The sequence below is a fragment of the Trematomus bernacchii genome, unplaced genomic scaffold, assembly GCF_902827165.1.
Source record: "Trematomus bernacchii unplaced genomic scaffold, fTreBer1.1, whole genome shotgun sequence".
NCBI lineage: Eukaryota > Metazoa > Chordata > Actinopteri > Perciformes > Nototheniidae > Trematomus > Trematomus bernacchii.
The window spans coordinates 716,096-728,591 of NW_022987601.1; the positions used below are offsets into that span (position 1 = coordinate 716,096).

A 12,496-nucleotide genomic window follows, 5' to 3' on the forward strand; every position below is an offset into this window, starting at 1 on the left:
TGATTAAATATGTATCCTGCTTTAGCCCTAACCCTTCCTCCAGGGACACAGAAACGTCTGGAAAGCTGGAACAGATTCCAGTGCGCGGAGAGAAGAAGTCAATGAGATGTTGGAGAGGAGGAAGAGGAGGAGGAGGAGGAAGAAAGCACACGGCAACAGGCTGCAGTTATTATTACAAATATGATGAACATTGTTCTTCAGTGTGTTCAGTGGAAAGGCTTCTGGTAAACACAGAGCGTTCAGTTCAAGGTTCAGTGCTTGAAGAGTCTTTCTTTACGGTGAGATGTGAGTCTAAAGCACACATTGAGGCCAGAGTGAACTCACTAAGATGTTTGCATTCAGGTTTATCTCAAATATCAATTACATTAGAAGATATTTTCATTCTTTAAATCTAATGCATTATTTAAAACAAATGATAATACACATTTTATTTTGGTGATCCTTCCTCTTCGTATGAAAACACCTGATAGTGCTCTCACAGTGGAGACGTGTTCAAATAAAACCCCTTAAAATCCCCCTTAAGAGAACACTTTAATATAAGAGATTATGGTGTGCTCCTTGAAACCCCTTAACAACATCTGGAACCTCTCCTGAAAACCCCTTATCTCTCATGGAGCTTCCATAAAGCCTGTGTTAAAAACTTAAAACCCTTAAATGATCCCTTAAAGTATCTTTATATCACTCAGAACCTCTGATTCCCCTTAAAATCACAAGATTTTCCCTTAGAAACTTTTGCAAATCTCCTGGAACATAATTTAAAGCCGAGATGCATCAGAGAACATCTGGATTCCTTGAAAACCCTTTAATAAGAACACCTTAAATCTCATCCCTGATAGCCCTTAAAAATATCACATTCAATATTCTCTAGATACACAAAAATATCTTTAACAATAATAAGAACTGTTTAAATCCCCCCTAGGTCCCCCAGGTCCCCCATAACACCTTCAAAATATCAGAACTCATTAAATATTTCCTGAAACCCCTTAAAAATGTATTTGTACACCTGACATTTTCCCTATTACCCCTTAAAGATCACATAGAAACCCTAAATCTTCCCTGAAACATCTTAAAGGTTTATCAAAACACCTTAAGTCTTCCCTATAACCCCTTAAAGATGCATCAGAACACCTTACATCTTCCCTATAACCCCTTACAGATGTATCAGAACATCTTAAATGTCCTCCTTAAATCCCCCCAGGTCCCCCCAAAACCCCTTAATAATCTCAGAACCCTTAACCTTTCCTGGATGTTTCATTCTGACTAAACGTATACTTTAAGTGTCCTTAAAAAGACCTTTACAAAGTGGATTCAGGATGTTTCTGATGTCCAAGACCCAAGAGCAGAAAGTCTTCTGGAAGGCTCTCTCTTTACGTGATAGTATTCCTGGAGCAGGTGTGTTTGAACGCTTCCAGTGAATCTGCTTTATTTCACGTTTACTTGACATTTCCACATGTGAGGTATCCGTGTGCAGCCGGTGGGTTTCTATCTGTAAATAAAAACACGTGTAACTTAGTGTTTCTTTACTAAGTGTTCCCGGTGGTTTGCTTCCTGTCATTAATGCTGAGCTTCCTTTAAATCCCTGCAAGGCTTCACAACATTTAGTAACATTTGAAACAAACAATAAATAATCCAAGCATTAAAACACAGAGAAACACAGCAGGGTAAATACTGCCTTTTAAAGGGGGAATACTTTAGAAATCAAACCTCAACATGTTCTTTCCATCTCAGGGACCTGTGTGACTCTTTGTTCTGCGGACACATGGCGCCTCACAGTGGGCAGAGGCGGTACTGCAGGCGCCTCACAGTGGGCAGAGGCGGTTCTGCAGACCTCACATTCACTGCTCATAATGTTTGATCTTTCTAGAGTTTTATACAATTTAGTCTTTATTTTTTATTTTAGTCCGAAATGTACTTATGTAAATCTTAACAGGAGCAGGATAGGGACACTTAAGTATAAAAGGATAAAAGAAGACGTAATGCTGTAAGTAAGAAGCAGGACTAAGTCACCTTTAAACGTGTAACATAGAATAAGGTCAAACAGAATGTAACACTGAACATTAGAATATAGAATATATTGTCATTACATATACTGTAGTGTAAATAAGTGAAAGTAACTGATGTACGGATCAGTGCATTGTACAGAGTATTACGGAGAAGGTAAAGAGTGCCATCTAGTGGAGGAAACTGCACATTACCGACTGGTTTAAACAGAATTCAATCTGCAACTACAAATCCTAATATGTTTTTAATATGTTAATAATGCAGTCTATCAAATGTCAAGAAATACCTTTTTACTATCATTCATCTAAGAAATATGGATATTTAAAATGAAAACCAACTCAACATTGCAAAGGCAAGGCAGGTTTATTTATACAGCAGCTTTCAACACAAGGCTATTCAAAGAGCTTTAAACAAATGAAAGACATTCAGAGCATTCAGAACCAGTGCAGCGGAAACACGTTATCAAATGGCTTTTCAAACTAGTCATTACAAAGAGAAGAGAATCAAAGAAACATGAAACAAGACCTGCAGGTTTCTGGGAGTTTGGTCCAGATGTTTGGAGAGTAACAACTGGACTTCTCCAGGTTTAGTTCTGGTTCTGGAGACAGAAAGCAGACCCAGAAGACCTGAGAGTTCTGGTTCTGGGGACAGAAAGCAGACCCAGAAGACCTGAGAGTTCTGGTTCTGGGGACAGAAAGCAGACCCAGAAGACCTGAGAGTTCTGGTTCTGGGGACAGAAAGCAGACCAGAAGACCTGAGAGTTCTGGTTCTGGAGACAGAAAGCAGACCCAGAAGACCTGAGAGTTCTGGTTCTGGGGACAGAAAGCAGACCAGAAGACCTGACAGTTCTGGTTCTGGGGACAGAAAGCAGACCCAGAAGACCTGAGAGTTCTGGTTCTGGAGACAGAAAGCAGACCCAGAAGACCTGAGAGTTCTGGTTCTGGGGACAGAAAGCAGACCAGAAGACCTGACAGTTCTGGTTCTGGGGACAGAAAGCAGACCAGAAGACCTGAGAGTTCTGGTTCTGGGGACAGAAAGCAGACCAGAAGACCTGAGAGTTCTGATTCTGGAGACAGAAAGCAGACCCAGAAGACCTGAGAGTTCTGGTTCTGGGGACAGGAAGCAGACCAGAAGACCTGAGAGTTCTGATTCTGGAGACAGAAAGCAGACCCAGAAGACCTGAGAGTCAGCTGTGAGTGATCCTGAACACACTGATCTATGTGCTCAGCGGGGGGGGGGGGGGGACACAGAGACACTGAAGAGGAACCTAACCCTAACCCAAACCAGAACCCAAACCCAGCATAGAGAGTTTCAGTGAATGTGGTTCTGAAGGTGTGGAGGTGGGTCAGTGTGCCTCTAGAGGAGACTCTGTAGAAGGAGAGAGAGCCAGCAGGATGATCCAGATACACTGCTACTCTACCATAGGAGGGGGGGGAGGAGGAGGAGGAGGAGGAGGAGGAGGAGATGTTTGTTTCTCTGTTATTGTGACAGACAGAGTAACCAGAGCACTCCAGACTCCAGGACTGATCATTCCTTCCAAACACACAGTCCTCTCTCTTTCCTCTCCTCCTGATTCCTCTGGAAGTCACTGATATAGTAACCACTCCTCTCCACTCGACCTCCCAGTAACAGCGACCAGTCAGAGCTTCTCTGCACATCAGCTGATAACAGAAGGAGTCAAACCTCTCTGGATGATCAGGATATTTCTGCCCCTCTCTCACACGTGTCACCTTCCTGTTGTCCTCAGACAGTTTGAGGTTTCTGTTCACTGTGTTTGAGTCCAGTGTGAGTCCACAGAAATCTGATGAGAGACACAGCAGGTATTAAAGGTTATTAAAGTCCCTGTGATGTCTCAGTGTGAAGATGTTCATGATGAAAAACACACTTACACTTCCTGAGACCTGGCCTCAAGAACCGGGCTGCAGCAGGCTCCAGGCTGAAAGCAGAGGAGGAGGGGGGGGGCGGTCAGTTAGTCTAAATTATCTTATATGTCCACAGACTGCCCCCAATTACTTACAGCTGATCAATGATTGTCCTTTAAATCATGTCTGCAAGTTATTCCTACTTACATATTTACATTTATACATTCACAATCATTTCTCCACTTCAATCTCCTTTCTTCATTCTCATACTTTCCCAAAGAAGTGTTTCTGTGCATCCTTCAAAGTGAATGCTATGTGTGCTTTGTTTGAACTCCTGCTCCAAACCGCTCCATGAAACCCCCCCCCCCCCCCCCCCCCCCCCCCCACACAGATTGTTCTGCTCTTCTCAGAGTTCTTCTGACCTTGAGTTGTTTCAGATGTAGATCTCCTCTCAGATGATACCCCCCCTCTCTGTCTATGAACAACGTCTGTAGTGTCCTAGGAAGTAGATGATGTCTTGCTCTGTACATGATGCAGTTTGAAATGTAACCAGATCAGTAAACTTCAGTGTGTGTGACTTCAAGAATAATGAATGAGTGTGTTCAAGATATCCAACATTATTGATTATTCTTATAGCCCTTTTTTGTAATGTGCATAACGGCTGCAGGTTGGTTTTGTGTTTCCCCAGATCTCCACACAGTAACTCAGACATGGAGATATGAGTGTATCACACAGAGTATATCATGATGTGATATGAGTGTATCACAGAGAGTATATCATGATGTGATACGAGTGTATCACACAGAGTATATCATGATGTGATATGAGTGTATCACACAGAGTATATCATGATGTGATATGAGTGTATCACACAGAGTATATCATGATGTGATATGAGTGTATCACACAGAGTATATCATGATGTGATATGAGTGTATCACACAGAGTATATCATGATGTGATATGAGTGTATCACACAGAGTATATCATGATGTGATATGAGTGTATCACACAGAGTATATCATGATGTGATATGAGTGTATCACACAGAGTATATCATGATGTGATATGAGTGTATCACACAGAGTATATCATGATGTGATATGAGTGTATCACACAGAGTATATCATGATGTGATATGAGTGTATCACAGAGTATATCATGATGTGTACTCCAGAGTGTGTCTTGCTTTCCCCAATAGTGCGATAGTCTCAGCCAGTTTAGCTTTGACATGATGGATATGAGGTTTCCAGCTGATGTTGTGCTCTAACACCAAGGAACTTGTTTACATACTCTTTCTATGTTTATGTTGTCTAGGATTAACCTGAGGATTTGGTTGATGTTTTCCAAAGAGCATAATCTTTGTTCTGCTTATATTTAATGATCATTTGTTCTTATCAAACCAATGTTTGACTTTAATCATGTCTGCTGTTATTACCTCTATTAGCTGTTTCAAACTGTCACCAGAACAAAACATATTAGTATCATCTGCAAATAAAATACATGTCAATATATTTGATACTCTGCAAATATGGTTGATGTATATGATGAACAGCTTTGGACCCAACACAGACCCCTGAGGTACTCCACAAGTTATGTTCATGTCTTCTGATTTATGTTCACCTATTTAACAAAGTGTTGTCTGTGGCTTCAATAATCTCTAAACCAGTCTAATCCTCTGATGCCATACCTTTCCAGTGGTGTCAGTAACATGTTGTGATCTATGGTGTCACATGCTTTCTGTAGCTCTATCAATATTCCCACTGCTTATTTTTTATTGTCCAAGCAGTTTGCTATTTCCTCACTTAATCCCATTAGTGCCGTACATGTTGATCTGTCTTTCCTGAATCCATATCGACTGTCGTCCAACAGCTGATGTGTTTCCATGAAACTGTCAAGTCTTTTTGTAAAACCCTTTTCAAGGATGAAAGTGGGAGAGCAAAGAAACATGTGATGTGTGTCATGGTGTTCATCCCCAGTTTGATATCATGGTATAACTTTAGCTATTTTCATTTCATTAGGGAATGTACCAGATTGAAAAGACAAGTTACAAAGATGTGTTCATGGTTCTGCAATTTCTTCAATAATGTGTTTGACTATAATCATATCAATATTATTCCAATCGCTCGAGTACTTGCTTTTACATTTCCGTACAGTGTCTATGATTTATTTTCCTTCGACTGCTCTGAGGAAGAAAGAGCTATTGTTTTCATTCCAGAGGTCTGTATCTTCCCCTTTAGTTGTTTCTATGCTTGTCATTCTTTCTGCCAGATCTGGCCCCACATTTACAAAGAATTGGTTCAAACCATGAACCACATCTTCTGTGTTATTGATAACATTATCTTTGTCAACAAGAAACTCAGGGTAACCTGTACTCTTTGCTCCATTTCTAACGATACTATTTAATACCTTCCATAAACCTTTCATATTATTCTGATAATTCTCTAGTATTTTATTATAGTATTCTTTCTTACATATTCTCATAATATTGGTTCATTTATTCTTATATCTTTTATATTTATTTTCTGCTTCTGAAGTTCTATAGTTTATGAATTGTCTGTATAGTGTATTTTTCTTTTTGCAGGCATTGTTTAGGCCAGTGGTTCCCAACCCCAAGGGGGGCGCGCCAAAGATCGCAGGGGGTGTGCCAGGCCTCAGATGATTTATTTTATTTTATTTTATTTTATTCAGTTGGATTATTTGTCACAGTTGCTCCGATCAGATCGGTCTCCTCCATTTTGTAGATTATTTACGACTTTTGAATCCACATAAACACATCGGCAAAATCCGGCTTACTTTGAGCATGTGTTTTAAACAGTTTAATCCCTTTGTGAATTGTTTCCACTTGCGCCGTCCTTTAATTTCTTCATACAGCGGGAATCCAAATGAATCCTGAGTCCAATAACCATCAAAGTCACTCCAATAGTGCTCCTTAATTACGCTTTCATCCTCCTTTTACAAAATGCTACCCCCCTTGTGTGTGTGTGTGTGGGGGGGGGGGGGGGCGCAACTTCCAACCGGAGTCATTTGTGGGGGGGCTCTTGGGAAAAAAGGTTGGGAACCCCTGGTTTAGGCCATTAGTGGCCATACCTGAGCGTGTCCAGTCCAGCAGACAGCAGCCTCCCCCCTGAGTCTCCTGGATGATTGTAGCTCAGGTCCAGCTCTCTCAGATGGGAGGGGTTTAAAGCTGAGGCCAGAGCATCACAGCCTTCCTCTGTGATCAGACAGCCTGACAGCCTGCAGACACACAAACAAGCCGTCAGATCATCTGAGGGTCCAGGACTGGAAGGGGGGCGGGGCTTATTACTGCATCACCTCTGGGTCATCTCTACACCTACAACTCCAGTCACTGCTTCACAAGTCAAATACTATTGTACTATTGTGGTGGATTTCAAGATGGCGCCTGTGTCTGCATGCCGCTCCCTCAGCTCTCTGCCTTTAGCTATCCTGTGTTTGTTCTGTTTGTCAGAATGTTTGTCAGTCTCTGCTCTGCTCGTCTATGATCGCCAAGCTCTCCTCCACCTCAGACCCTCACTGGAGTTTATACTGCTGCCCAAACCTACATCTGGCAACCGTAAATCGACTCCCCCCCCTCTACTGTAGGATATTCCCACCTACCTGTGCCGGTTGCCCTGCATCCTGCCTCGCCGAAAGCGCTTTAGACGACGGGGAAAGCGTGGTGGTGCACTGGTCCATCAAAAAGCATACCTGACGGCTTCTTCTGTGACTTATCCACGCATCAGATGTCATGGCCCTCCCGCTGCACGCCATCTGAGGGTTCGGTGGATTCGCCCTGTCTTTCCGGAGCTGCGGCCTCTGCTTTTTGAACTGAACCCGGCCTCGCCTATACTCTGCGCAGTCGTGTATCGTCCGCCAAAGTGCAATAAGGATTTCATTACAGACTTTTCGGACTTTCTGTCCGGGATCATGGTGAAATATGATCGTGTTTTGATTTGTGGAGATTTTAATGTCCATGTGTGCTGCGAGTCCAAACCTCTGGTTAGGGACTTTTTAAATCTCCTCGACTCTTTCGGTCTTATTCAGTCCGTGGCTGGCCCAACACACGAAAAAGGACATACCTTAGATATAGTATTATCGTTTGGACTGTCTGTCTCTGTGGATGAAATATGTGCAGCAACGCGTATCTCAGACCATTTACCAGTTCTGTTTACAACCTCCATCCCTTCCGCAGGAGTCGAATCACGTGCCCCTGCGCGTCGTCTGCGTTCGATTAACCCCTTGACTGCCTCACAGTTTTCTGATGCTTTTAATGCTTCTCCGATCTGTAAATTAGATGTGAACTGTGCTTTTAATGCTGATGAGCTTATCTCCATGTTTGACTCGACATGTACCCTAACACTGGATTCTGTTGCTCCTTTTACGCTTAGACGCACCAAAGCACTTTCAGAGCCGTAGCTTAATGACTGTACTCGTGCTCTCAGACGCGCTTGCAGGCGTGCAGAGAGAAAATGGAAAAAGGATAAACTCCATGTCTCCCTAGAAATCCTTCGTGCTTGCCTTTCTGACTACCAGACGGCAGTCAAAGCAGCCAAAACAGAGCACATTTCTCTGTTAATCTCCAAAAACAGCCATAAACATCAGGTTATTTTTAATGTCCTCAACTCTATCATTAATCCCTGTGATGTTTCTTCTATTGTCCCATCGACTACTCTCTGTGATAAGTTTCTTACATTTTTTATTGAAAAAGTATCTGCTCTTAGGCTAGCCCACACTAGTGCTAACCCAGATCCTGCTCCTTTTCTGTGCCCTGCTGTCCTCGACCACTTTGAGCCTGTATCCCTCTCTTCTCTCTCGAATGTAGTCAAGCACCTGCGGCCGACAAACTGCACCTCAGACAGCATTCCCTCTCGCTTTCTTAGAGATGTTTTTGAATCAGTTGGAGCGAGTGTTTTATTACTTATAAACACCTCTCTTAGCTCAGGATGTGTCCCAGCCGCCTTCAAACATGCCGTGGTTAAGCCACTACTTAAAAAGAAAAATCTCGATCCCTCCATTCTCGCAAATGTTAGGCCCATCTCCCAGCTACCTTTTTTATCTAAAGCCCTGGAGCGAGTAGTCTACACCCAGCTGCAGTCTTTCTTAACCACGCATGGAATCCATGAAAAGTTTCAGTCTGGCTTCAAACCCATGCATAGCACTGAAACAGTCCTTTCAAGAGTTTTTAATGATCTGCTCCTGGCCGCCGACTCAGGTAGCCCAGCTGTCTTGGTGCTGTTAGATCTGACTGCTGCCTTTGACACTGTGGACCATAGCATCCTGTTGTCACGGCTTGAACAGTCCGCTGGCATCACCTCTGGTCTCGTTTCAACGACAATGTTAAGAGAGAGTTAAGCACCTGAGCTTCCACTGTTATTATACATTTTTTCAGACTATTTAATTATTATTTTATTTTTATAAAAATGTATGTCTTGTAATTGCACTGTTGAGGAACCGCTGACCTACGTTTTTCATTCATTGCATAACTACACCGTAGTTGTGTATATGACATGACAATAAATCTCTGAATCTTGAAAATTGAATCGATGATGGTATTCCCACAGCACAACAGCATGGCTGATGTTGGTATTGACTTTTATTGCTGGCTAAGTCAAACTGTACTGTGCACTGACCTGAGAGTCTTCAGTTCACAGTGTGGACTCTCCAGTCCAGCAGACAGCAGCTTCACTCCTGAATCCTGCAGGTCGTTGTTACTCAGGTCCAGCTCTCTCAGACTAGAGGACTGGGAGCTGAGGACTGAGGACAGAGCTTCACAGCTTCTCTCTGACAGGTTGCAGCCACTCAGCCTGAAGAGACGATGACGACAACAGTTATTCAGGAGACAGCAGTGTATTAATAACTGATTCTCTAAATCAAATGATCTCTGTACTTACAGAGCTTTGTTGGAGGCTTTGACCACTGGAAGCAGCCTCAGAAGAGCCTCCTCTGAAGCACAGTATTTATTCAGGTCAAACACGTCCAGATCTTCTTCTGATGACAGTAAGATGAAGACCAGAGCTGACCACTGAGCAGGAGACATATTATCTGTGGAGAGACTTCCTGAACTCAGGGACTGTTGGATCTCCTCCACTAGAGAACGATCATTCAGTTCATTCAGACAGTGGAACAGGTTGATGCTTCTCTCTGCAGACAGATCCTCTTCTATCCTCTTCTTGATGTACTGGACTGTTTCCTGATTGGTCTCTGAGCTACTTCCTGTCTGTGTCAGCAGGCCTCGTAGGAGTTTCTGATTGGTCTGCAGTGAAAGACCCAGGAGGAAGCGGAGGAACAAGTCCAGGTGTCCGTTTGGACTCTGTAAGGCCTGGTCCACAGCGCTCTGGTAGAGATGTGTTAGTTCAGGTTTGACTTCAGACTTCTGGGAGGTTGTTGGTTCTTCTGCCAGCAGGTTGACCCCAGAGTTGATGAAGGTCAGATGGACATGAAGAGCAGCCAGAAACTCCTGAACGCTCAGATGGACGAAGCAGAACACCTTGTCCTTCTGGTACAGTCCTCTCTCCTCTCTAAAGACCTGTGTGAACACTCCTGAGTACACTGAGGCTGCTCTGATATCGATGCCACACTCTGTCAGGTCGGACTCATAGAAGATCAGGTTGCCTTTCTGCAGCTGCTCAAAAGCCAGTTTTACCAGAGCCTCCATCATCTTCCTGCTCACTGGACTCCAGAGTAGATCTGTCTCAGCTCCTCCATGATACTTGATGTTCTTCACTTTGGATTGAATCACCAGGAAGTGGATGTACATCTCAGTCAGGCTCTTGGGCAGCTCTCCTCCCTCTCTGGTTTTCAACACCTCCTCCAGAACTGAAGCAGAGATCCAGCAGAAGACTGGGATGTGGCACATGATGTGGAGGCTTCGTGAGGTCTTGATGTGGGAGATGATGGTGCCGGCCTGCTCCTGATCTCTGAATCTCTTCCTGAAGTACTCCTCCTTCTGTGGGTCAGTAAACCCTCGGACCTCTGTCACCATGTCCACACACTCAGGAGGGATCTGATTGGCTGCTGCAGGTCGTGTGGTTATCCAGAGGCGAGCAGAGGGAAGCAGCTTCCCCCTGATGAGGTTTGTCAGCAGCACATCCACTGAGGTGGACTTTCTGACATCAGTCAGGGTCTCAGTGTTGTGGAAGTCCAGAGGAAGTCGACACTCATCCAGACCGTCAAAGATGAACACAACCGGGAACTGATCAAACCTGCAGATTCCTGCGTCTCTGGTTTCAGTGAAAAAGTGATGAACAAGTTCCACCAAGCTGTACTTGTTCTCTCTCACCAAATTCAGCTCTCTGAAGGTGAATGGAAATATGAACTGGATGTCCTGGTTGGCTTTGCCTTCAGCCCAGTCCAGACTGAACTTCTGTGTTAAGACTGTTTTCCCAATGCCAGCCACGCCCTTTGTCATCACTGCTCTGATTGGTGCATCTCTTCCAGGTGAGGCTTTAAAGAAGTCTTCCTGTCTGATGGTTGTTTCTGGTCTGTCTGGTTTCCTGGATGCTGTCTCAATCTGTCTGACCTCATGTTCATCATTGACCTCTGCAGACCCCCCCTCTGTGATGTAGAGCTCTGTGTAGATCTGGTTCAGAAGGGTTGGGTTTCCTGCTTTAGCAATGCCCTCAAACACACACTGGAACTTCTCCTTCAGGTTAGACTTCAGTTTACGCTGACAGACTGCAGCAAAGGTTTCTGAAAGAACACACAACAAAAAGATCATCTGGTCACACTGTAACTCTGGTTCTCTGATTAAAATATGGATATATGTTGGTCTCTTGAGACATCAGCAGATGAGACATTTATCCAGAGTGTTAAATCTTTATAGAAACCCTCTTACTGCGGTGCAGACGGTCAGCCAGCTCCTCCTGCTTCATGCTCCTCAGGAAGTGCAGTGTGATGTTCAGAAATGCCTCTCTGCTCCTCCTCTGCTCTTCATCCTCAGCCTCCAACACCTCCTCATCCTCACTCTGACTTGCTAAGCATTCTGGGTAATCTGAACTCAGAGCCTTCTGGATCTTCTTCAGCTCGCTCTTCACAAAGGTGACGATGTGGTCCTCCAGCAGCTGGAACATCACATGAACGACACAAACTATAAACCATGGATCCAAACATCAGATCCGGACAGACTGACTCTCTAAAAGTGCAGCATGGAGATGACTGTGAGCAGAAGAGAGGTAAAGTATCTGTAGTACATGTGTAGTTGCATCCAAGGTTTCCTTTGATGCCACTATAGAGCGGGGTTGACGACACGCAATCCAGAGCAATAAGCAGCCGAAGATTTTCAGTCAAAAAATGTAATTTATTAACAAAAAAAGTATTGACTTAAATAGTCTCAAAATAACAAATCTAACTAATAATTTCGGCGATATACTTTCCTATATAAACTATACTTTGCAATCCAATTTGCAACACTAATTTCATTTACAATTTGCGATCGAAAAACTGTTCCGCTCCCCGTCTCATCAGGTCTCAGAGCACCGCGGCTGTCCTCAATTACCTCACTTAAATAAACACCGGAAGGTACAAGGAAACAGATCATATTTACGATTTAAAATAAACAATCATTTCATCAAAAGATATTCACCATGGCAATATAAATCATTTTACATCATTAATTCATTTATCAAATTATGAAT

The 12,496-nt window shown here is 43.4% G+C and overlaps 1 protein-coding gene across 1 annotated transcript in view; it reads right to left on the bottom strand.

Moving 5' to 3' along the window:
* Window positions 1-2,587: 2,587 nt before the first annotated feature.
* The window catches only part of LOC117482578 (NLR family CARD domain-containing protein 3-like), a 35,959-nt gene continuing 26,050 nt past the window's right edge, over window positions 2,588-12,496 (bottom strand). The window contains exons 7-13 of the mRNA XM_034130713.1: window positions 11,698-11,923; window positions 9,755-11,552; window positions 9,494-9,667; window positions 6,954-7,100; window positions 3,891-3,937; window positions 3,087-3,802; window positions 2,588-2,599 (exon numbers count right to left, since the gene is read on the bottom strand). Coding sequence (XP_033986604.1) covers window positions 2,588-2,599; window positions 3,087-3,802; window positions 3,891-3,937; window positions 6,954-7,100; window positions 9,494-9,667; window positions 9,755-11,552; window positions 11,698-11,923 — 3,120 coding nt within the window. The remainder of the gene's footprint in view (window positions 2,600-3,086; window positions 3,803-3,890; window positions 3,938-6,953; window positions 7,101-9,493; window positions 9,668-9,754; window positions 11,553-11,697; window positions 11,924-12,496) is intronic.